The sequence below is a fragment of the Talpa occidentalis genome, unplaced genomic scaffold (assembly GCF_014898055.3).
Source record: "Talpa occidentalis isolate TD23 unplaced genomic scaffold, MPIMG_talOcc4v2.1 talOcc4.12, whole genome shotgun sequence".
In the NCBI taxonomy this organism is placed as follows: domain Eukaryota; kingdom Metazoa; phylum Chordata; class Mammalia; order Eulipotyphla; family Talpidae; genus Talpa; species Talpa occidentalis.
Genome location: NW_023601212.1, coordinates 95,007,806 through 95,034,828, shown reverse-complemented (window position 1 = coordinate 95,034,828; position 27,023 = coordinate 95,007,806). Strand labels below are relative to the sequence as shown.

Sequence of the window (27,023 nt, the reverse complement as noted above, 5' to 3'; positions counted from 1 at the left end):
GCTTAAAAACAAAACTTTGGGAAGTTGTAATCCTCTGAGATTAGTTTGGGTACCTCGTTTTAAGAAGTGACTATAGGAACAATATTGTTTCTTTAGAAACCAGAGTTGTTTATTTTTGTGCGTAAAACTTTAGTTTCTACATAAAGCCTTTTTTATTGTCATATATCAAAATAGCCCAAGTCTGTTAAAACCCAAATTTTGGAGAAAACAATATAAAACATAAATACTGACTTCAAATTCTGTTACTTTAGATCTAGCCTGTATTATGCCCGAGTTAGGGAAATTTAAAAGCCCTAGTATCATCAGAATATTTGTGTGCATGCGTGCGTGTGTGTGTGTGTGTGTGCGCGCGCAGTAGGAATATGCTTTTTTTAATTGGAAGTTTGGCGAAGTATTATTAGAAAGTTGAGACAAATCAGAAAGGTTTAACATGTGATTTTTATAAAATTTAGATAACTGCAATTCTTTTATGTTATTTTGCATGATAGGGAACTGGGAATGTGGTAGACAAAATAGTATACAAATTGCTACCATTTATTGTCTACTTAACCACGTGCTCCAAACTCTGCTGTATACATACCTCACATCTGTTAGCTCTCCCTTCAGTCCGGTGAAGTCAGCACCTTTGTCTCGCCCCCTTGTTAAAGGTTCTGAGGCTTTGAAAATTTAAATGACTTGCCCACCAGTCAGAAAAATTTCAGAGCTAGACTTTGAACCCGAAGCCCACAAACCAAGGAGAAAACTTGCACCACCACTGGCCTTGTGTGACAAGACATCTCAAGAAATACGGGCTGCATTCTGTGACAGTTAAGTGAATATATCACCCAGGAAACAACCTTAACTAGAAATGAAGCCAGTGAGCAGTGACTGAATGCCTTCTCAGAGCCAAACCTGAAGCACTTGACATAGACTGTGTCGTTTAATTTGCATCCTGCAAGGGAGATGTTATTTGTACTTATTTTACGTAAAGGCTTAGGGAGGTTAAGTAACGCTCACAAAGTCATGCTTCTTGTAACTTGGGAAGTTGGGATAGTGTACAGTAATGAGCTGACATCAACTTGAGAAGGATTTTTATCAGTTTGTTATAAGAATGTCCCTATTTCTGTGTGGCTCAATATTGTCATCATCAACAAAGATGAATATACAAAAGGCAAACCTCAGATGTCCCAAACTTGAGAGACCATGTATGTGTGTATATAAATATTGATATATGTGATGGGAACAGTATTCAAAAAATCCACTTGTTTTGATTTGTTTCCTTCCTAAGCTTAAGTAATAAATTCACATGTGCAAAGATAATAAAATAATAACTAAAACCCACTCTCTCTGCCACCAACCACTCCTTTACCTACCCCCCACTCATACAATTGAGAACACCTCTTACTGTTTGTGTGTCTTCATCCGGAGCTTCATTTTAGTACAAATGAATATATGTATAGTCTTCTTTTCCCCCTTCTTTAGGTCACTGTTTCACTTAGCAACAAATCAGATATCTTTCCATACCTGCATTATGTGGAGAACGTCCTTATTCTTTCTTATAACGTGGTATTATATTGAATGAATGTGAGTAATTTACTTAACCTATCTCCTACCGGTCACACTTAGTGTTGTTTACAATTCAAAATCATACTGTGATTAGTAATCTTATACAATACCATTATTTTAAATGTATTTTAAATTTACATGTGGTAACTCACAATTTTTGGCATACAGTTCTGATTTTTGATACAGAGTTGTGTAGCCACAACCACAATCAGGATGTGGAATTGTTCCATCACCCCAAATTCCCTTGGCTTTCCATTTGTAATCAGCCCCACCCCTGCAGCCACTAGCCTGGTCTCTGCGCCTGCACTGTGGGTGTGTTGAAGCCTTTGTGGATGTCTTCTTTCACTTAGCATCATGCATTTGCCACTCAGCCTACTTGTTGCAGGTATTAGTAGCTTATCCTCCTTTATTGTTCATTGGTGTTCTGTTGTATGGAAGCACCATAGTTTTTTACTCCATTCACCAACTGAATGGAGTAAGGACACTTGGGCTGTTTCTAGGTTTGGGGAACTAGGGATAAAACTGCTATAAGCATAGATTACAGTATCATATTTTTTTAAGGCAGCCTTATTGAAATATTACCAGAACATCTCTCATTTAAAAGTGGAAAATTCTGCAATTTTTAGTAAATTTGTATTTATGCAACCATCTCTATAATTTAAATTTATAATATTTTCATCATGCCATATCACTTGATATTAGTTCAGTAGCATAGCCTTCTGTCTTAGTAAACTATAAAAGGAAGAATAAACAAAACCCAGGCAAGCAAAAGGAAGGAAATGATAAAGATTAGAGCAGAAATAATATAGAAAAATAGCAAAATAATAGAGACAATTAAGCCAAAATTTGGTTCTTTGACTACATCAACAAAATGGACAAACCATAAACTAGAGTAAAGGGAAAAGAGAGAAGATTCAAATTATTAAAATTAGGAATGAAAGTAGGACATTACTACTAACCTTATAGAAATAAAAAGAATTAATATGAACAGTTGCATGTCAACAAATTAGATAACCCAGATGAATGGAAAAATTCCTGGAAAAATACAAATTACCAAATACAAATACTAACCCAAGAAGAATTAGAAAATCTGAATAGACCTATACCAAATAAAGAAGTTAGGTTAGTAATTATATGACTTCCTATAAATGAAAGCCCAGAACCAGATGGCTTCACTGGTTTAAAAATGTTTAAAGAAGAATTAACTCCAATCTTTCATAAATTATCCCCCAAAATAGAAGACAAAAGAACACTTCTTAACTCATTTTATGAGACCGGTACTACCCAAGTACCAAAAATAGACAAATATAGCACATTAAAAAAAAAGTTACAGGCCTCCCTGGTGGTGCAGGCGGTTGAGCGCAACACTGTGAAGCTGTCCGCAGCCTCTGCAGTGCTGCTTTGATCCCCGCCAGCTACGGAGATGCCCACATGGCGAGGCAGACCTCTCCTGTCTCGCCCGCTGCTCCCCTCAGCAGTGTATTTCGTCAGTCTGCCTGTTCTGTTCCCTGCTCTGTCTCTGGTGAATCCTCTCACCCTTCTGCACATCTGGCCTGTACCATGGTTCTTGTATAAATAAAAAAATAAATAAATAAAAAATAAGGTTACAGACTACATATTCCTTCTAAATATAATGTAAAAATCTTTAGCAAAATACTAGCATACTAAATCCAGTAGCATAGAGAAAGGATTATTTGCCATGACCAAGTGGGATTTACCACTAGTATGTAAAATTGATACAATATTTGAAAATCAATTAATGTAATATTCCAAATTAGCAGAATGAAACATGAAAAGAATCCAAAATTATCTCAATAGATAACAGGAAAGGCATTCAACAAAATCCAACACCCTTTCTTGATAAATACTTAGTGCATTAGAATGAAAAAGGAATTTTCCCAACCTAATAAAGAGCATCTATAAAACACCTGTAGCTAATGAGCATCATATACTTATTAGTAATGGACTGAAAACTACTTCTGTTGGATTAGAAACAAGAAAGGGTATCCACTCTTGCTCCTTCTAGTGAACATTGTGCAGAGTCTAGCGAGAGAAATTAGGCAAGAAAAAGAAAGAAAAGGCATCTAGATTAGAAAGGAAGTAAAACTATAATTACATGGACATTACATATAGAAAATATTAAAGATATGGAAAAAGAACTTTTAGGATTAAAGTAATTCAGCAGGGTTGCAGGACACACAATAATATATAAAATGAGTTGCACATAAACCAGTAAACAGTTACATTTACAATATGATACTTTTTTTTAATTTTTTTTAAAAAGATTTCTTTCTTTATACAAGCACTGGGTACAGTCAGAAGCATGGGAGGGTGAGAGAATTCACCAGAGCCAGAGCGGGGAACAGAACAGGCAGACTGACGAAGTACACCGCTGAGAGGAGCAGCGGGCGCGGCAGGAGAGGTCTGTCGCGCCATGTGGGACCCTCTCTGGGGGCCGGGGATCGAACCGGCACTGCAGAGGCTGTGGGCAGCTTTGCAGCCCAGTGCTCAACCACTGCACCACCAGGGGAGGCCCTACAGTATCATACTTTTTAAAAGAAGCCTTCGTAATAAATTTAATTCAAGAAGTATAAAATTTTACACTGAAAACTGTAAGACACTGTTGAAAGAAATTAATGAAGACCTAAATAAATGGAAAGACATCCCATGTTCATGGATTAGAAGCCTTTATAGTGTCAAGATGACAGAATATTCAAATTTATTTATTTATAGATTTAACTTTTTTTTAAATCAAAATCCCAGTGGATTTTTCTTTTTGTAGAAACAAACAAGCTGGTCTTAAAATTCATTTGTAAATTCAAAAGATTCAGAATAACCAAAACACTCCTGAAAAATAGGAACAAAACGAAAGGATTCACACTTCTTGATTTCAAACTGCAAAGCAATAGTGAGCAGGTAATTTAGGATTACTGACATAGATAGGCATATAGAGCAATGAAAAAGAATGCAAACTGAAGTGTGCAGAAATGAACCTGTACATCTGTATGCTTTGATTTTTCAACTACAGTACCACGAATTCAATGAAGAAAAAATAGTATTTTCAAAAAATGGTGCTGGGACAGTGCAAAAGAATGAATTGGACTCCTACCTCATACCATATGCAAAAATTAACTCCAAATAGATTAAATATAAATTGACCTAAATTTTAAAACTAAAGGTATACAGCTTTTAGAATTTGGATATGACACTAAAAGCACAAGCATCCAGAGGGAAATAATAGATAAATTGGACTTCCTCAGAATTAAAAAGTTTAATGTTTAAGAATGTGAAAACAAAAAGACAACCCAGAGAATGACAGAAAATATTTGCAGATCTGTTAAGGAGCTGAAAATGATAACTCAGCTATAATCCCTGTGTTCAAGGAAGTAAAGACTTTGTCAATCAGGCAATTATAACACATTAGTGTTTAATTGGAGCTAGTAGAACATGTCTGCTTTGTGGCAGATGAAGGAAATACATTCCTCTTCATTGTACCATTTCAGCAAGACACTTAGAATATATTCTAACTGGAATTAAACTCCAGACTTGGAAGAAAATGAAATCTATAGTTATAGATGTACTGTATATGAACATGACAAGTTTTTTACATCAGATTATAATTTTCAATAAACAACTTCTAAGCAAGGTTTTGTTAGTAGCACTTGAATTTTTATGTGCAGCCATTATACAGCCCTATTAATATACCAAATGCCGACAACGTGCTATATAGAAAAAGTTACATAACTGTTCTATGTTTGAAGTGGCTGTTACAGTTCTAAAAATGCCAGTATAATGATTTATTAACTTATTTACTGTAGATTTGTTTCAGTGAACATAATGTGGAACAAATTGCATACTTAACACCCTCCAAGAGGATGCATCTTATGTACTGTAACTAATACTTAACCAAACAGTGTTTCTGAAATATTAATGGTGCTCCAACTATAAATAAAAATTTGAGTTAGCAAAAAATTTAAAACACATGTGGCTTTAAAATTACTATATAGAAATACATAAAGAACTAGAAAATTTTATTTCTCCAAGCAAAATGGCCAAAACCCAAGTGTTTTTTAACTTGAACAATTGTACTTTTTCTCAAATGTACTCACTCAAAATTAATGATTCTCAGGGAATAAGAGTTAGAGAATTAATTTTAAGCCGAGATGATTTTTCATATTTAACAAATGCTGAGTTGAAAACTAATTTGTTGGCCTATAATTAGCATTTCATTTAAATGCTAAGAAGCAAACATGTATAAACAGATTAAACAAATGTCTTATTTAACAGCTAAAAAATACACTGTGCTCCTTTTTCTAAGTTCTCTAAGGTAGGGATGGAAAGAAGAAGGCAAGAGAGAGAGAAAAAGCAAGGAAAAGAGAAAGGAAAACTAAAAGAGGGAAGCCTCTTTTTATTTTCTAATTCTTTATCTCTTTTTGATAGTAGAAATCAAATTGATATTTGATATTAGAAATTTAAAACTTAAATTTATTTTTTTAAAGATTATGCATACAAGAACTGGGGTACAGGCCAGAGGTGTGGGAAGTGAGAGGATTCACCAAAGACAGAGTAGGGAACAGAACAGGCAGATCTACTGAAATACACTGCTGAGGGGAGCAGCAGGCGAGACAGGAGAGGCCTGCTGTGCCATGTGGATCAGCTCCCTGCCCAGGGATTGAACTCATGCTGCAGTGGCTGGTGACAGCTTCATAGTGCTGCATCTTAACCCCTTGCACCACCAGGAAGGCCCTAAAAGTTAAATTTAAACCAAGATGTTTTGCTAATTATGAAAGTATTGCAAAATAACATGGGAAAGAAAACCCCCCCCCTGAAATTTGATTTACTTCTCTAAGGTATCATGACTAATTAAATAGCAGAGCTGGAAATGGGTCCCCATATTTGTAATCCAAATCTTCGTTTTTAAGGAGAGGAGAAACCCTCTTGTGTGAAGTAAACCTGCAAAGCAGTTAGTTGGTAGTTGAAAAACTCAACTAAAAGAGTTGATTTTAAAAGCTATACACATAATCTTAAAACATTTTCTTTTAAATGAGAGTGTATCCGTTCTTCCAATATAGGTCAAGAGATCCTGACCTTTTAATTCTTTAGGTTCCCACAGCAATTTGAACCGAATTATGTTCTGTTATTTTCATACATGTTGTAATAACTTGCTACTGTCTTCCTCAGTCCGTGATTCTCAACACTGGCTATACGTCAGAAGCTTTCTGTCCAATACCAGCTGTATCGAAATCTTCCTCCCAAATCCAGTTGTTGATAAGATTGGAATTGGGTCTGTTCTTTGTGTTTTTGTCTTTTCTGTTTTTTTCCTCTATTCTTTAACTTTCAGTTTTGTGTATTTTTAGATTCCTTTTTTATCTTACTAGCTTTTAGCTAAATCTGTTTGTATTCTTTAATCATTGATCCAGGGATTATAAAACCTGACTTCTCAGCTACTTCAAGGTGAAATTGTACAACTTCCTCCCAATGTATAGAAATGTAATGGTGTTGTGATATGACTTTTCCCATGCATAAGGAATTTTTTTTCTTCTAGAAATGTAATGGTATTGTGATATGACTTTTCCCATGCATAAGGAATTTTTTTTCTTCCCCAAATGATTATCATATGTGAGGAGGGTTGAGAAACACTTATGTTCAGACATGAGTTCTAAGGTACTTTCAGCTATAATGCCCCATTATTTTATGAATTTATACTGTCTCTTTAAATATAAAGTTATTCAAGTAATCAAACCAGGAATTAAATTAAGGGGGGAAATGGGGGAACAAAAACATCCCACAATAAGGGTTAATGAAAATTGTATGTCGTAAAATAATGCCTGTGACTTTTCACAATGTCCAGAGCCCTTGATGACTTTCAAAGGGAGGAGGAGGATGTCCTCAAATTCTTGCAGTAGGAACCTACCTAGGATTCCTTGACTTCTAAATGAGTCTGTTATCTATGAAAGGAAAAGTGGTGGCATCTACTTCATGAATCTGAAAGGAACCTGGGAGAAGGTCCTGCTGGCAGCAGGTGCCATGGTTGCCATTGAAAACCCAGCTGGTGTCAGTGTCCTGTCATCTAGGAACCCTGGCCAGCAAGCCGCTAGCCACTGCCCCGGGAGCCACTCCTAACCTAGGCCACATCACCCTGGGAATCTTCACTAGCTGCCAGAACCAGGCAGCTTTCCAGGAGCTGAGATTTCTAGTGGCTACTGATCCCTGTACTGACCACCGGTGTCTCTCAGAGGTGTCTTTTGTGTGTCAGAGACAACTCTGCACTGGGTGGACGTGGCCATCCTGTCACGCTGAGAAGACTGACCAAGGAGGAATTTCAGGGTGTATGGAGGCTCTGCACCTGAGTTCACTACTCTTCACCCTGAGGTCGGGTGGTCTCTGTGCCTGCTCAGCAGGCCGCTGTGAGGCCTGGAGCGCTCAGCCTTGCAACTGCCAGAGCGCGGCTTTAGGCCCCTGGGTGAGTAGGAACAACCACCCAAGGGTCCTAAGTTGTTCTTCCACAGACTTGTAAACAGAAAATGCAAATAAAGTTGACAGAAAACAAAGAGTTTCTAATAATAATATTTGTGTAGAAACATGTAATTTTAGAAGTTTGATTTTTCTGGTTCCATCCTAATTGTTAAGATTGAAGACGGACAGATTGGATAAAGTGCTTCTTTCTGCAGTTCTTTATTTCCCCAAATTATATAACTGGGAAATGAACGTTTCTTAATTAAATATAAACAGATTTGATCCTAAATTCCTGATACCATTAAGAAATTTTATTTAGAAGAGAATTAATAGCAGGCGTACCATGTTAACATTTTCGCATATACAATTGACAGGAGTTTGTTGTTTCATTAGTAAATAAAATCCCAACAATAGGGCCTCCCCGGTGGTGCAGTGGTTGAGTGCTGGGCTGCGAAGCTGCCCGAAGCCTCTGCAGCACAGGTTCGATCCCCGGCCACCGGGCGAGGGTCCCTCATGGCACGCAGACCTCTCCTGTCGCCCGCTGCTCCCCTCAGCAGTGTATCATCAGTCTGCCTGTTCTGTTCCCCACAGAACCAGTCTATTCTCTGGCTCTGGCTCTGGCTTTGGCAAATTCTCTCACCCTCCCGCGCTTCTGACTGTACCCAGTGCTTGTATAAATAAATAAATAAAATCTAAAGATAAAAAAATAAATAAAATCCCAATATTAGTTATTTAACACATTACCACCAGGAGCTTTGGAGGGAGAACAATAACATAAAATAGCCCAAAATTGGAACCAGTAATTTACCCAGTGACACAGGTTCTTTTCTAAATTGTATTTGATAAGAAATTTTCAACTTGTTTGAAGATAAGATTGCTTTGGATGTGTAATTAACTTTGTCTTTGAACTTCCTGATCCAAGTCTGCTGTCTTATCTTGTTTGAATTTAGAAATTTATTTTTACTGACTGTTAGCCAGATGTTTTCCTAGTGTTTTTAATTCTGAGAGCTAAAAGCACAGGCACAACAGTTTGGCTGTTGCTAAAATATTCTTTGAGTGCATTTGCATAGTCTACCTGCCAGCATTGGTTGATTTTACATTGAATTTTGCAGTTCACTATTGATATTTTTACTTTATTATTTACTGCATCTCATATATAGCATTGACAGTATACCACTGAATTTACTAAAATTTCATTAAAATTGGTAATAAACAATAACATACAATTGAAAGAGATGTCTTTGGAATTACCCTTAATTCAAAACAAATGTTAGCTCCAATTTCAGGACAACTTAGCCAGTAGCCCAGCATCTTCTTCAAATATAAAATAATTATTGTTCGTGTTATCTTGACTCCATTTGGAAAAAATGGAATGTCCAGATCTTTAATCCATTTTGATTATGTGAAGTGAAAAAAAGTGAAAGATATGGATGGTTTCATCTGTGGAATATTGATATAAATAACCTAAAAACATACACAGACATTAATACAGCAGAAATAAATCTCAAACTTAGTGAAGGAATGCAATAGTTACCAGAGGGAACAGGAAGGGAAGAGGAGGGTGTGGAGGAGAAAGGTGAGAGGGATACTGGCAAGGGTGTTTGGTGACAGGTGAGTGGAACATGTGCACAAAGGAAGGAGCAAAGATGTAACCCCAAATTTAAATAAATAAAAGGGAATGTGTGAATCAGTAGATGGATAAATGAAAATATGCCATCTCTTGTTTTCTTCTGTGTTGTTTTTTCTGTCTTGCTAGTATAAATAATGAAGTAGTTTATTTGAAAGCAGAGGCTCCATCTCAAGTTGATCTTACTATTGTTCTGAATTTTGACCTTAGTACTGGATAAATGGATTAGTTTTGTTGTGAAATGAAGTTATATTATTGGGATGTATAAGATATTTAACTTCATTCATTCTGTCACTTCTAGACAAATTAATCTTTTATCACAGTTGGTCTAGTTAAAGCTAAGTGATTGCTTTATTTTCATAACTAAATCATGACTCAATGAAGCAGTCCATTTTGATACTACTTCTTTAACACCACAATTAGAGACTGGTGGACAGATATGTTTCTTTATGTTTAATGTTGAATTTCAGTTTCAAGAGACAATTATCAAGCAGTTAAGTTGACACTAGGTGACAGCTTGCAAATTTGGTAGTAAAATTTCAGGGTACAGTCTAAACTCGTCAAAAATGTTCATGAATATTAAGTGAAAAAATTCTGAACACTTATTCTTTTCTTTTTCTACATCTTGTAAAGATTTTCTAAGCTTATAATTTTCTTAATTTGGAAGGATGTGTAGGAGTTTAAGGTGAGCGTAATGTCAAGGAATAATAGCTTAAAAATTCTTCAATATGTAGAACAGATAATATTGCATGAAAATATTTTAAAATCTTATACTAAAGGATCTTCCAAATCATTAGCACTAATGTTCAGAGTTTGTGAAATTAATTTTTGTGAACAGGTTTTATTTTGTTTGATTTTCATTTCAAAAATAATTTGAAATGAAAATAAATAATTTTGAAAACTATCTTGGAGTTATTTTAATATTTTGTAGTGAAAGAAAGCATTTTATATGCATCTTCACTACCTAACATCTTTTTTTTTTTAATATTAAATTTTATTTTTATATTCCCCCATACAATTGCAAACGCCCCATTCTGACCCCAATCCTTCCCCTCCCGCCCCCCACCCCCCAAAATGTGTCTCTGGTTCATAGTTTTTTGTTGATTTTGATTTTCACTTTCTTATTTTCATTTTCCTGGTCCCTTATTTAAGTTTTCTAGATTCCTGCTATGAGTGAGACCATCTGGTATTTTTCTTTTTCTTTTTGGCTTATTTCGCTGAGCATGATCCCTTCCAGCGCCATCCATGTTGCTGCAAATTGCATGTGTTTATCTTTTTTGAATGCTGAGTAATATTCCATGGTATATATGTACCACATCTTCTTGATCCAGTCATCTATTTTTGGGCATTTGGGTTGTTTCCAAAGCTTAGCTATTGTAAACAGTGCTGCTATAAACATAGGGGTGCAGGTGCTCTTTGGAATTGATGTTTCTGTGTCCTTTGGGTAAATACCTAGGAGTGGAATTGCTGGATCATATGGAAGCTCTATGTTTAGTAGGTCCAGAAATCTCCACACAGCTCTCGATAGTGGTTGGACCAGTTTGCACTCCCACCAACAGTGCAGAAGAGTTCCTTTTTCTCCACACCCTCGCCAACATTTGTTGTTGCTACTTTTTTTAATATGTGCCATTCTCACTGGTGTGAGATGGTATCTCATGGTAGTTTTGATTTGCATTTCCCTGATTACAAGTGATGTTGAACATTTTTTCATATGTCTGTTGGCCATTTGCATTTCCTCTTCAGAGAAGTTTCTTTTTAGCTCTTCTGCCCATTTTTTGACTGGATCATTTTCTTTGTTGTTGCTGAGTCTTATCAGCTCTTTGCAGATTTTTGTGATCAGTCCTTTATCATTAGTGTTGGGTGCAAAAATGTTCTCCCAGTTGGTGGGGTTTCTCTTTGTTTTTGTTATTGTCTCTTTTGCTGTGCAGAAGCTCTTTAATTTGATGTAGTCCCAGCTGTTTATCTTTGTCTTCACTATCACTGCTTTGGGTGATGTGTCTGTAAAGATGTCTTTGATGTGCAAATCCCATAGTGTTTCGCCTATATTTCCTTCTATGTATTTTATGGTTTCAGGTCTTATGTCTAGTTCTTTAATCCATTTTGAGTTGATTTTTGTATATGGTGTGAGGTAGTGGTCAAGCTTCATTCTTTTGCATGTAGCGACCCAGTTTTCCCAGCACCATTTATTGAACAAACTTTCTTTGCTCCAATGCATAGTCTTTGCTCCTTTGTCAAAGATTAGTTGACCATAAATCTGTGGGTTTATTTCTGGATTTTCTATTTGATTCCATTGGTCTGTATGTCTGTTCTTGTTCCAATACCATGCAGTTTTGATGATTATGGCTTTGTAGTATAGTTTGAAGTCTGGGAGTGTGATACCTCCATTTCCTTCTTTTTTTTTCAGTAGAGCTTTGGCTATTCGGGGTTTTTGGTGATTCCATATGAATTTCATCAATAATTGTTCTATTTCTTTGAAGAATGACATTGAAATTTGATTGGAATAGCATTGAATCTGTATATTGCTTTTGGTAGGATGGCCATTTTAATAATGTTTATTCTTCCAATCCATGAGCAGGGGATGTCTTTCCATTTCTTTGTGTCTTCTTCTATTTCTTTTAACAGTGTTTTATAGTTTTCTTTGTATAGGTCCTTTACCTCTTTTGTTAGATTTATTCCCAAATATTTGATTTTTTTTGTTTCGATAATAAAAGGGGTGGTTTTTTTGATTTCTTCTTCTTCAGATTTATTGTTTGTGTATAGGAAGGCTACTGACTTTTGCGTGTTGATTTTGTATCCTGCCACTTTACTGAATTGATTGATGAGTTGAATTAGTTTTTCTGTGGAGATTTTGGGGTTCTCTATGTATATTATCATATCATCTGCAAATAGTGATAGTTTGACTTCTTCTTTTCCTATTTGGATTCCTTGGATGTCTTTCTCTTGTCTTATTGCTCTGGCTAGGACTTCCAGTATTATATTGAAAAGCAGTGGTGAGAGTGGACATCCTTGTCTTGTTCCAGATCTTAATGGAATTGCTTTCAGCTTTTCACCATTGAGAATGATACTGGCTGTTGGCTTGTCATAGATGGCCTTTATGATGTTGAGGTATGTTCCTTGTATCCCAAGAATTTCAAGGGCTTTTATCATGAATGGGTGTTGCACTTTGTCGAAAGCTTTCTCGGCATCTATTGATATTATCATATGGTTTTCATATTTCTTTTTGTTGATGTGTTGGATAACGTTGATTGATTTTCGGATATTAAACCATCCTTGTGCCCCTGGAATGAATCCAACTTGGTCGTGGTGAATTATCTTATGGATACATTGTTGGATTCTGATAGCTAAAATTTTATTGAGGATTTTTGCATCAGTGTTCATTAGGGAGATTGGCCTGTAGTTTTCCTTTTTTGTGTTGTCCTTGTTCGGTTTTGGTATTAGTGTAATGTTGGCTTCATAGAACGTGTTTGGTATTGTCCCTTCCTTCTCAATTTTTTGGAAGAGTTTGTGAAGGATAGGCACTAATTCGTCTCTGAATGTTTGGTAGAATTCATTTGTAAATCCATCAGGTCCTGGGCTTTTGTTTTTGGGGAGGTTTTTGATTACCATTTCAATTTCGCTGCTTGTAATTGGTCTGTTTAGGTGTTCTATTTCTTCTTTATCTAGCTTTGGGTGATTGTAGAGTTGTAGGAATTTGTCCATCTCCTCTAGATTGTTGAACTTGTTTCCATATAACTGTTCATAGTAGTTACTGATTATTCTTTTGATTTCTGCTGTGTCCGTTGTGATTTCTCCTCTTTCATTTGTGATCCTGTTTATTTGTGCTTTCTCCCTTTTTTCCTTTGTGAGCCTGGCTAGGGGTTTGTCTATTTTATTTATTTTTTCAAAGAACCAGCTTTTGGTTTCATTGATCTTTTGGATTGTTTTTTTAGTTTCAATTTCATTTATTTCTGCTTTGGTTTTTATTATTTCTTTTCTTCTACTGGTTTTGGGGTTTTTTTGTTGTTCTTTTTCTAGATCTTTGAGCTTCGAGATTAGGTTGTTTCTTTGAGTTCTTTCTTGTTTTTTGATGTGAGCTTCTATTGCTATATATTTTCCTCTTATTACTGCTTTTGCTGCATCCCATACATTTAGGATATTGGTGTCCTCCTTGTCATTCAATTCAAAGAATTTTTTAATTTCTTCTTTGAGCTCCTCGTTAGTCCAGTGGTCTTCCAGTAGTGTGGCTTTTAATCTCCATGAGGTAGGATAGTTCCTTGCCTTCTTTTTATGATTTATTTCTAGTTTGATGCCTTCGTGGTCAGAAAAGATGGTTGGTATGATTTCAATCTTGGTGTATCTGTTGATGTTTGTCTTGTGCCCCAGTATGTGATCGATTCTGGAGAATGATCCGTGTGTGCTTGAGAAAAATGTGTACTCCGTTTTTTTTGGGTTTAGTGTTCTATAGATGTCTGTTAAGCCCAAATGCTCTAGGTCCTTATTTAGAGCTTTAGTTTCTTTAATTATTTTTTGTCTTGTTGATCTATCCATTGTTGATAGTGGTATGTTGAAGTCTCCCACTACGTATGTGTTTTCTCTGATGTCTGTTTTTAAAGAGGACAACAGTTGTCTGATATATTTTGGTGCTCTTTCGTTTGGTGAGCATATGTTAATGAGTGTTATTTCTTCTTGAAGTATTGTCCCCTTAATCATAATGTAGTGACCATTGGGGTCTCTTTTTATTTTTTTGAGTTTGAAGTCTGTTTTATCTGATATAAGTATAGCTGTTCCTGCTTTCTTTTTTGGCCCATTTGCTTGTAGGATTGTTTTCCATCCTTTGACTTTGAGCCTATTTTTATCTTTTGTAGCTAAATGTGTTTCCTGGAGACAGCAAATGGTTGGGTTTTGTTTCTTAATCCAGGCTGCAACTCTGTGTCTTTTTATTGAAGAGTTTAGTCCATTTACATTTAGAGTTAATATTGATATGTTAGCATCTGTATTTGCCATTATGTTTGTCTTTCCTTTGATTTTATTTATTCTTTTAATAACTTTTTTTTTTTGGTCTTCTTTTGTTGTTATTCGTCCCTCTGAGGTTCTGGCTTTAGGATTCCTTGTAGTATTTTTTGGAGTGGGGGTTTATTCCTAATGAAATTCCGGAGTTTCTCTTTGTCTGGGAAGGTCCATATTCTTTCTTCATGGAGGAAAGAGAGCTTTGCGGGATAGAGTATTCTTGGTTGGCATCTGTTTTCTTGGAGTCTGTTGACTATGTCCCTCCACTCTCTCCTTGCCCGTAGTGTTTCTTCAGAGAAGTCTGATGTCAGCCTGATTGGTTTTCCTTTGAATGTTATCTGTTTCTTCCCTCTTGTCAGCTTCATTATTTTTTCCTTGTCCTGGATTCTTGGGAGCTTTACTATTATGTGTCTTGCTGTGTTTTTCCTTTCGTCGTGGAAGTTTGGTGTTCTTCTTGCTTCTTGTATAACAATTTTTAGCTCCTTCTTCGCATTTGGGAAGTTCTCTTCAATTATCTCCTGGAATATTTTCTCTGTTCCTACATCTCTCTCCTCTCCTTCTGGAATTCCTATAACTCTTATATTTCCTTTCCTCATGGAGTCAGATAGTTCCCGAAGTCTTTCTTCATTCTTTTTCCTTCGTACTTCTCTTTCCTTTTCTGTTTTGGTTCTTTTTATTTCTGTGTCTTCAAGAGAACTTATTCGTTCTTCCATTTCATCAATTCTGCTTTCCTTGCTTTTCCCGGAGTTCTTTAGTTCCTCCATTAATTCTTTGATCTCCTGCATTTCTTTTACTTCCCTCTTTAGGGACTCAATTTCATTCTTCTGACCATTGTTTTCCCTCTTTAGGGACTCAATTTCCTTCTTCTGATCTATCACTTTTTTAATCATGGTAATTTTAAATTCTCTTTCTGGAAGGCTCAGAAGTTCTTCCAAGTTGCTGTCGTTGCAATCTGGGGAGTGGTTTTCTTTTTGTGGTGTGCTTCTTTCCTGAGGAGTTGTTAGGTTGCGTGTGGTTCTTCTACTCCCTACTGTCTGTTTTCTAATTTGTCGTATGCGTTGGGACACTGTGTTGCTCGGACTGACTGACATCTTGGGTGAACTTCTCCGCTCCCCTCTGGCTCTTCCAGGAGCCATCTCTGTCTTCTGGGGGAGCTTTCTGCTGGTTTTAGGCAGTTTTTACTGAAGAAATGTCCCTGTTCTCAAATGGCGAAGCGGGATGCAGTCCCTGCGCCTCCGGTTTCAGGCACACTCTTCTGCGCACCCGGTCTGCCCCGGACGTGGGTGCCTGCTCCCTCTGTGGGCTCAGACTGCTGGTCGGAAGGGGCCTGGCGTGGAATAACTTCCTGGTTGGCCACTGGGTCCTCCAGAGCCTTCTGCCCTTTTCAAGCAGTCTTAAGAAATTTCCTGTTCTATGGGGTGTTAGTGACTTTTTTTTCCTGGTCGCTAGGTGGCGCCAGAGATCTCTCCTATTGTCCTTGGGGGGCTGTTTTTCGCCTCCCCCCACCCCGTGGGACAGGGAACAGAGCGGGAATGGTAGGGTACACCTCAACAGCTTTGGGGTGCTGTTTCTGCCTTGTGCCCCACCGTCGTGGAGAACCCACGCCCCGAATTTTCGTGCCCCGGGTCTCAGTTCAAAGCCCTCAGTTCCAGGACGCGGGCTGTAGCCCAGTTCAGTGGCGCGGGAATGGCGCCGCTCCCGTGCCTGGGCGCCTGGTTCCTGCTTACTCAGGGAGGGACCTTCACCTCAGTGAGGACCTCCGCGCGTCTCCCCGCAAGCCTAGGTCGCAGGCACGGGGACCTGGGCAGCCGCAATTCCGGTCTGCACTTGCTTTTCAAGCGCGCCGAGTGCGCCGCTTTCCTGCGCAAGCTTACCGGCAGCCCGGGCTGTGTGCGCGTCTCCCGGGGTCTTTGTTCTTCTCTAATGGCGCCCGGAGCCGTTCGCTCACCGCCGTGGCGGATCCTGCAGGGTTCGCCTCAGCTCCCGTTCACGGGGTGTGGTGGCTGCAATAGTTCTTTTCCACTCACAGTCCCGCTTGCTGCGTAGTTTGTTGGCCGTTTTGGTTTGTTGTTTTCCTCCTCTCTGCCGGTCGGAGAGTGCCGCCTCTGTGGGCTGGGGAGGGGAGCAGGGTTCTGCGCTTCCCTCCCTTCTAGTCCTCTTTTATGGCCACTTTCTTCTTCGGGCAGTTCGCTGGCGTCACCTGTTTATCTTCCGTGTCCCAGTTCTCACTGGGACCTGCCGCTTTTCCTCCCTATTAACTTTTTTTAATGGGAGATCTTACTCGCAGCGTCTCCTTGCCGCCATGTTGCTCCGCCCCTCCCCTAACATCTTTTTGAGGTTTACTTTGTTTGACATTAATGTAGTCATTCCAGTCTTGCTGGGCTTTGTATTTATATAAGCTGACTTTTTCTATCAATTTACTTCTACCCTATTTATGTCTTCTTATTTAAAGTATGGTACTTACAAGCATACATTTTTAGACTTTAAAAAAATTCATCCTGACAATCTCTGTCTTTTAATAAGTGTTTAGTCCATTTACATTTAATGCAGTTGTTAAGATTGGATTTGGGTCTTCTCTTTGTGTTTTTGTTTTTGCTGTTTTTTGTTTCTCTATTCCTTAGCTTTTAGTTTATATATTTTTAGAATTTTTTTTTATCGACTTACTGGATTTTTAGTTAAAACTACTTATATTCTTTAATCATGCTCCAAGAATTATAAATTGTATAACTTCCTTCCAATGTATAGAAATGTAATAATGTGATATGACTAACCCTCCCCTATCTTTTCTGCTATAATTATCATATATATTACATCTGTTGTTGTAATTACTTTATAAACCCCATGACAGTGTTATAATTTTATTTTGAATTATAATGTTAAAGGAATCAAAAGAACAAAACTACATGTTTACCCTTTATAGTACTTTTCATTCCTGAGATCAAAGTGTCTACCTGGTATCACTTCTCTTCAGCTTCAAACATTACTTGTAGTTTGGGTCCTCTGGTGACAATTTTGCCTTCCTTATTAAAAGGTATTTTTGTTGAATATGGGATTCTTGATGGACAGGTATAGAGACTCTGGATCCTTTAAAGTTCTCCATTATGAGTATTGTTTTGTTTTAGCAGGCAGTTAATTTTGATGAACTCCTTCCTCTGGTGAGCAGCAGCTAAAAATCTCTATTCTGTTCTTTTTGGCTTAGTGGACTGTTAGGAATCTAGTATACATACTTTAGGGGTCAGCCAGAGACTTGGGTAGACTGTGCACTGAATTTAGGGCTCCTTCTTAGCAATGCTTTCCTTACTGGAAGTAAATGTAGGGTGAGAAATAAATCCAGGGCCTCCCTGGTGGCGCAGGCGGTTGAGTGCAGCACCGTGAAGCTGTCCGTAGCCTCTACAGCACAGTTTGACCCCGGTCGGCTGGCGAGGGTTCCACATGGCACAGTAGACTTCTCCTGTGGCGCCCACTGCTCCCCTCAGCAGTGTATTTCATCAGTCTGCCTGTTCTGTTCCCCACTCTGTCTCTGGTGAATCCTCTCACCCTCCCACGCATCTGGCCTGTACCCTGGTTCTTGTATAAATAAATAAATCTTTTAAAAAAAGAAAAATCCATGTGGCGGCAGTCCTTCTGCCCACCTGTGACTATGCAGGTGCTTCTTTTCACCAACTTTCTCCCTCCACAGGGCAGCAGCCAGGGCTTCTCTTCACTGACCTCCCTCAGCAGAGGCAGCTCTCCACAAGGCCACCAACCTGCAACCATGCAGGCTTCTCTCAGCAAACCTGCCCCTTTTGGGGCAGCACTTCCTGCCTACTTGTGTCTATGCAAGTGTCTTTTACTTTTCTGTCCCTTTCCCTAATAAACCTGCTCTTTTAAATATAAAAAAATAAGTCCACATATTTATAGAAGAAAACTTTTCAACAGGTGCTGCTTGAACAATCAGGTATCTTTAGGCCAAAAAAAAAAAAAAAAAAAACCCACAAAGCAATTTTGATTTCTGTATCACAGTGTATGTAAAAATTAACTAAATGGAACACAGTCTTAAATTTAAAACGTGAAACTATAAGATATCTAGAAGAAAACTTAGGAAATAATCTTTGTCACTTTGGGTTAGTCAAAGATTCCTTAGCTACAACACTACAAACATAATCCATGAAAAAAAAAGATAATTAAAGACATCTGTTCTCCACAAAATACTTTAAAAATGCCATGGATTAGGTGAAAATATTTGCAAATCACATCTCTGATTAAGGACTTTTGCCCAGGACATATAAAGAGCTCTTAAAACAATATAAAATAAACCACCCAATTTAAGAAATGAATAAACAATTCAATCAGTAATTAACCAAAGAAGATACACAGATGGCAAATGAGTACATTAAAAGATGCTCAACACCATTAGGGAAATGCAAATTAAACCCATGAGTTACCTTTAAAATAACCAAAATTTTCAAAGACTGATGATAATTAAATATTTGCAAGGATGTGGGACAACTGAAATTATCATTCATTGCCAGGAAGAATGCAACCTGGTGCCACCATGTTGGAAAATAATTTGTTAGTTACAGCAGCCATATGATCTAGCATCTCACTCCTAGGTATTCACCCAAGAGAAATGAAAACATATATGTATTTATTCTTGTATAAGAATTTCCATAACATCTTAATTTAAAATAATCAAAAATTAGAAAGAACTCTCATGTATATCAGTACGCAAATGGGTAGACAAGCTGGTATGGAATACCCCAAAGCAGGCAACTGTATCAACTGTTCTGCCACTATGTGAGATGGGCCACCATCCTTCTAGTTTTTAATAACAGATTTCTTGCCTGTTACTTAGCCACTGAGCCAGTACATAGTTAGGGTTACTGTTGTATTTTTGATATGTCTTATTGATTTCTATGTAGGTCAAAATGGGTCCGGTTGGCTGTGAAAGAAAACAGCCCCAAATCTCAGAAGTTTAAAATGAAGTTTTGTTGTTGTTTTCATAAACTTTATGTTCATTGTTGTTCAGCTGAGAACTCTGTTCCCGTCCTATGAGTCTGGGAAACTGGCTGATAAAGGGGTCAATGTCTGAAACATTACTGGTTGCTGTAACTGTTGATTCAATGTGAAGTTGTTATGCAAAAGTCTAGATTTTCAAACCAGACTGCTTTTAAATTTTCATCAGTATTAAGTTAACTTTAATTTCATTTGAAGATGCATTAAGATCTTTCAATAATGACACCAGTAACTATAAATTTCTTTTAACAGTGGGATAAAAATTATGTAAAATGTTTCAATTTTTATTCACCTAGTAAAGTGCTTTTTAGATGGGAAATGTGCTATTCCTGTGTGTTAGACAGGAAATCTGAGGTAATGGGAGGGTAAATGCATGGGCACGTGCCACATAACAGTGAGATTGAACTAGAACCCAGGGTTCCCATTTTAAAGCTTTTGTGCAAATTGGGAAAAAATAAACGCACCATCTATTTACCTTTTTTTTCTTCTTGACAGTCTCTTCAACAGGCCACATTTAAGAGGTGTCTTGTACCCCCCGTTGCCAGTGGCTGGAACACAATGGATCACACAGGGGCAGTGGACACTGAGGATGAGTTGGGACCTTTAGCCCACCTTGCTCCAAGTCCTCAAAGTGAAGCCGTTGCCCACGAATTCCAAGAGCTCTCCCTGCAGTCCAGTCAGCACTTACCCCCTCTGAACGAAAGGAAGAATGGTGAGTCCTGATTCACTGTGTGTGGTGGGAACTCTGGTTAAGAGACTCAGCTCCTATGAACTCAGTTCCTCTTGGGTAGTAAGTTCTGTCAGTTACATCCAGCAAGTCTCTATTGGAGGAGAGAATCCTGTGGGGCGCTGGCTGGTTTTGAGTAGTAATAGGTAGAATTTCACTTTCCATCAAATTCTGTCATTATTTTGTCAGTAAATATCTTTGGTGTCAACATTATGTTGGCAGAATGGCATGGAAAGTAGCTTCCTCTCCTGATTCCAGGATAAATAGACTGGATTTGACTAGATTTTCCCATCTCCACTGTGTTATGCCTTATCTTAATCATCACTGAGAAAGCAAGAACTTCTTATTTGAGTATTTTTTATATTAGTGAGGTGAGTATAGAATAAGACCATATTCTCAGTCTTTGGTTGGCTTATCATTGTATACGTAATGAGTATCTTACATTCATTTGCTAACTGTTCGGGAAATTTTCATTGATCACAAAAACATCCCAGAATCTCTAGAAACACAAAACTGTTCAGTTTTTGACATAAATTAATAGAGATGGATGATACACACTTATTTTTTAATGCTTAACATAAAAACTGGCAAATATGAAGTCAAAATTCACACAGTGAGCATTCACATTAGAAAGGCAAACTTAAGAATTTCACTGCATTTACTTGCTGTGCTCTCCACATTTCTGATGAGTTTTACATTGCATGTAATTTTTAATTTTCAGTTTTTAAAGTCAGAAGAAATAAAATTGTTTACTTCCAGAACACTCCTGTGTACTTTGTTATCGTGTTTCCCAGTCCTCTCCATTATTGGCCTAAATGAAGGAGATATATGCTACTATTCTTAGTTCCTTAGTACATGTCTTTGGAATTACTTGTTCTCCCTTCAGATTAGGTATGATACTGTGGCTGAACTTGCTAGGCACAATCCTTGTTTAGTTTGATTGGTATAAAGCCACATTTTTGCTAAGGTGCCATCAAAGCCTTCAGGAGGCTGTGGTTGACCAATGATGGCCATAGAACCTTCCCTCTTAGTAGCTGAGAGAGGATAAGCACATTTGGTGAAACATGACTACATCTGATCAGATTGACACAGTACATTTGGACCAGTATCATGTTCAAATTATTACTCTCAAAGAAAATAAGAGCTGAACTTGTGTAAAATTCCAGTAGTATACGATTGCTCAAGAAAATAGTTATATGTAATAGAGGAGGGAAGTATGTGGAGAAAGTTTATACTTTGAGGTGATTTACTTGATATAACTCACCATATTGTCTTACAAGAATGTTCTCTTGAATATGTATGTCTGAATATAAGATAAGTCCAAAAATAAGGTAGTCTTCCCTTGTAAAGTTTTAGAAAGGTAGATGAAATGGTAAAAAATTTAACTTACTGATTTAAGTGAATTTACTTGTGCTTAAGTAAAATCACATTTTATGAAGCATAGCCATGTATACAAGAACTGCTGTACATGCTCTTCTTTCATAAAACCTTCTTGCTCAAACCTTATCTAAAAATCTTTGTGGTAAGCATTTTATCTTCAGTAGAACCCCTTTGCATGGTCTGTCTAGCCCTAAAGCCCAGACTGCATCTTCATTTCTGTCTCTTGTTTGAGTTCTAACAGTTTTTGAATACATGTATCATCTGACACTGAAGATTTTATGTCTAAACCACAATTGCTGTAAAACAGTGGGGCTTGTCTTATACTTGTATATTCATATCTACAACAGTCAACTAATATTTATGACTGATTGTATCATTTTTTTAAGACCGTAGTTCCTGATTAAGAATTGAACCATATTTTGTTTTGAGTAGGTAACATATTCACATGGCTTAAGAAGTCAAGCATATAAATAGGTACGTGGTGAAAAGTAGGTCAGCTACCCAGTCTTGTCCCTTAGCTACCCAGTTACCCAGAAGTAAGTACTCTGACTTGTGTCCTTTCTGACTACTGTTGCACTACATTTTAAAAGCAGTTTTTGAAAGACTTTCTTAGTAACAACATCCAACACTTAAATAGTTAAGGTTATTACCAGGAAATAGTTAATGTCTTCATTGTTTTTGCCCCCCATCTTTTCTGATTCTCTTAAGATACTTCAGTAAACACCCTAAAACTAGCTTTCATTGAAGTTGATTCTTAAGCTAATGTGTTTTCCCCCAAAACTTTTTTGTTCAACAGTAAGTAATGAGCATCTCATAATATAAGATACTGTAAGAACTCAAATACAAGATAAGAAGTGACTTTAGGAGGTTAAAAACCTTACCTTATATTCAGGCATACACTATAATTTCAGGCTTATGATACATTAGCCTAATTTGCATATGCATTCCAAGTCATAAAAGGAACTCATACAGCTATCTTAAATCTAGGTTTTTGGTAGTTCTGTTAATAGTCATATCAAACAGAATGTCGATGGAAGAACCATAACTTTCTCACTTCAATGATTGTTTCCATGTTTTTTTTTTTTTGGATTAGATCTTCTTAATGCCATGTTTAAATCATACCATATATAAAATGTAGACATTAGCCTCAATATCATTTAATACAAAGTACTGTTTAGATATTATAAAATAACCAAGTTTAGATATTTTCTTGGTGATTATGTCTTATTGTTATTCCCACACACTTGAATTTCACTTGCTAGAATATATATTTTTTTTTTTTCTGTTGGGGAAATGGTGATATTTTAGTTTAAGGTTACTGTGCAGAAAAGGATGATGTCACTCACTTGTTTATAGATAAACTTATAAGGAAAATGAAACTGACATTTAAGTAATGATTCTAGTATCTTCCTTAATTTTTATTAATAGTTATGTTGACCATGGCAGTGCAGCTGCAAAATATCCCCACTGCTTAAGTAAATATGAAAGATGTTTAGTAAACATAAAAAATTACCCCAATGTAGTCAAAATAATTCTATAGTTATTGGTACCTCAGAAGTAAAGCCATTAGGCACACCATTAGGCACACCATTTAGGCACAACAAGCAAATCCTGTAAATACACAGAAACAAAAAGAATATACTGTTAATAAAACAGGGCATTGGCAGGGAAATCGATGGGTTGTGATTATTTTTGACATTTTATACACACAATAGACCCACGTTCATGCTTCAATATTAACATTCCTTCAGATGGTTGACAATGGGATTAAAGGGGAAATCAGTCAAAGGAACAGTTCTTTTATTTAAGTAAGAAATGTTCAGCTACTGCTGAACTACTGCTCTTCCCTGTACCCACATTCAGATAAAACCAAGAGGGAGAGAAGCTTTCCATGAGGCCACCTGCAAGACCAAGAGGATGCTGGTTGGCGAGTTTAGGTTTTTAAGTCATTGCCAGTAAGCAGATGAGCTGACATAGATTCCCATTTTATAAAGCAGTTTGGTGCTTTAATGCTTCTTGGTATATCTTGGAGTCTAGGTGTTTCTGAGGTGAAGCCTCACCATCTTAAAGGGGTCATGATGCACCATAGGCCAGCTGTCAGGAGGGTAAAGTAGGTGGAAATGAGTACCCCCCCCCACCTTGCTCTTCCTATATCGCTATGAAACATCATCGCTATGTTTTAGCCTCAATAAAGAGGAGAGACTTATATGTTGTTAGTTTAAGCTGAAATTTTACTTGTTGCTGCAGTTGTTAGGTTTTTGAGCTTATAGTCCCACCTTGAAATTTTTTTTCTAAGATTTTCCATCCATTAAATTTAGCACACTGAACAGTGCAGACCATCTTTTGTTCTATTCCTCAGTGATCACTTACTAGAGAGAAAATAATTTATTCAGAAGTTTGTTCCACACAAGGTGACTCTGCTGGAGTGATTGTAGGGGCACTAGTGCACCTGAGAGCAGTCGGAGGGACGTGGCCTCGCCTTTCACTGTAGCCACAGAAAACTGCTTGCCCTGCACCAAGGGAAACCCATGCCATGTCTTCACAGCTGGCCTTTTCTTTGGGTTTTACTTGGAAAACATCTCCCACTCCTTCACCTGCCACACTCGCTGTCAGCCCAGGCGCTGGGAGATGTGCAGAGGTCATGAATGTTTGTCTTGAGCGAAACTCCATTCTTCAAATGTGCAGGAGCTGGTGTGGCCTAGTAGAAACTAGGGGAGGTGAAAGAAGGGATAGTTTCTTGTTTTCTTTGGAGCACATTGCCACACATAGAATTCTCCTAGTTTCATAAATGGGAAGGGAATCAATAGATGCTAAATAATCAAGACATGGAGCTATGTAGGGTTCTTTTCCTTTTTATAACTGGACGTAATTGAAATGAGTAAGTTTCTGTAAAATTATCTTGTCATTGGCTTTACTGTTTTAAAATATTTAGGGTCTTGAATATTTTAAAATAATTTTCAGAGGTACTAATAAGTATTTTGACACATTTAGGTAATTTCTTTTCCTGCTTTCAGGAGTTACTTGAGTACTTAGACTGAGAAGTAAATTATTCTCCTTGAATTTAGTCTTCCTTAGTTTCTGATTTTTTTTTTAAATTTGACTTTAGCACTTATACTAAACCCAATTATAAAGTTTAAAAGCCAGTTATGAACCTCCTGACAACTGCAAATGAAATTCTTGATTAAACTCTTTGTTTGTGACAAACTCTTGAACCTTTCACAATGAAAAAGCAGCTGTCTGAATAGCTAAAGGGTGAGGTACTCTCGCTCTCGGTGATCTTTATGAAAAGTCTCCTGCTAAATACCATGTTTTCTTTCACAGTGTAAATCAGCACCTGTAACCCTGTCCACCTTTTTTCTCCTTTGGGTTGGGTTTCTTATTTAGATAGTTTGGCTGTTACTGAGGATTTAATTTGCTTCAGCGCATTGCTAAACACACCCAGGAGGTGTGTATGGAGGGAAGGCACAGGCATTCACACGTAGCCTCCCGCTAGTGGCTGGTAGGGTCATGTGCAGACATAAGCATGCTTCAGTTATTGCTGCGGGGGTGTTTAGAGCTTCAATTTCAAAAGTATATTGGCAAGACCTATTGGGCCTGGTTATTGCATCTCTGAAGCTTTACTTTGAGTTATTTGCCCAGTCTTTAAACTGTATCCTCTTACAGAAATGCGAACAATTAAAGTTGATTAGGAATAATGTTTAGAGTATAATGATAATTAGCAGCTTAATCCAACATGAGGCACATTATCTTAAACTTGCAAAGATGTTCACCAAAAAATTCAACAAGGTTCTTCTAGCATTACTAGAGTGATTGAAACATATTGTTTCTTATGGAGATTATTTGAGATAATTTTCTTCAAAGTAGAGTCCACCATATGATTTATATTAGGGACTGAGCTTGTGAATAAAATGAAAGTAGCTTTTTGACAAACAATTTTTTCTGTCATTAAAGTAATTTTAAAAGATAACATATAATATGATGATTAATAAATATTACTCAGCTATAATTGATTAGCTGTTTAGGCTATTGAAATTGAATGGTTAGTTTATAATCAGACCCTCTGCTGGGCCAAGACACTTTGTTAAATTATGTCGGGACTTTATTTACTTGTATCTGCCACCTAACCAGGAAGACCTCTTGTAGCTAAAGTGGGACTGGGGAATGGTAGATAAGAATACATGCTTACTTTCTTAACTCAAAAGAGCCTGATAAGTATAGGAAGTATGCAAGAAAAAACATGTTGCATGGTTATTTTCCTCCTTTTGTTATTTGATTTCAAGACATCAGTTAGAAAGTACTGATGTGACAGAAAGCAACAAGACAAATTGGAATAATAATTGCATTGGAATTTTCTCTTTGGTTTGTAGTTCATAATCACCAAGATTAATTAGCAAGTAATCATACCCAATGTTCTTCTAACCCCTTTCAATTAACCCACACTGTTGGCTCTCCTGCCCTCACCTGCTGCCCTCGCTATTATTAACAGGAAGTGTAGTCTTTTGGGAGTCAGGACTCCAGTCTCCTCTGCTGACTCAGTCTGTGAGCATGGGTAAGTTTTGGAAGCTCTCTGTGTCTCGGTGCGCCATTGTAGTATCCGTATGGTAGCTTTCCGCCCGTGTGTCTTTTCTCTGGCTGCCCTTCCTCATCACATCATGTGTTCTTTAACCTCATTATCACTTTTGCCTTGTGCTATTCATTTGGCAGCAGAAAACAGGACAAATGGAAGATAACTTCCATCTCATTAACCAATGGAATTTTCCATAGATATGAAGTGGTACATTGCTGTCAAGTAAGTCCTCACAGATGCATCAGTAAACGTACATGCCAGCTTGCTCAGCCAGTCACTCTCCCTCCATGTTTAACAGGAAGAAAACATTTACTCAATTTATGTTGTTCTCAAAAGTAATGTGTCTAATTTATAATACACAGTATTTTCCTATTTAAGGGTTTCAAGAGTTGGCAGGTATGTGTTAACATTTTTTTAATAGCATCAGACTGTTCGTTAAAAGACAGTATTTTAGCTTTTCATTAAGGCCAAATTATCCTTGTTCTTTCCTGGTCTTTTATATTTTTGTTTTTTTTCCCATAAGAAAATGTTTCTAGTGGGTATCTATTTCATCAATTGATATTTTTGATATAGGACTTCTATGTTTAATAAAGATATAACAAGAGAAGCAAATAGTCAGGTTCATAGCCTCTGGTTATAACCTTTGGTTCTTGTAGGCTAAATTTAAAGACTTACAAATGTTAGAATTGTCAGCATTCTCTGAAGAAGCAGCATACACACTAGTCGGAGCACAGCTCTGC

The 27,023-nt window shown here is 37.3% G+C and overlaps 1 protein-coding gene across 5 annotated transcripts in view; it reads left to right on the top strand.

Moving 5' to 3' along the window:
- The window catches only part of MRTFB (myocardin related transcription factor B), a 224,701-nt gene that overhangs the window by 102,385 nt on the left and 95,293 nt on the right, over positions 1-27,023 (top strand). For all 5 annotated transcript variants that reach the window (XM_054693827.1, XM_037507576.2, XM_037507575.2 and 2 more), the window contains one exon: positions 20,105-20,321. In XM_054693827.1, coding sequence (XP_054549802.1) covers positions 20,168-20,321 — 154 coding nt within the window. In that variant the 5' untranslated portion in view covers positions 20,105-20,167. The remainder of the gene's footprint in view (positions 1-20,104; positions 20,322-27,023) is intronic.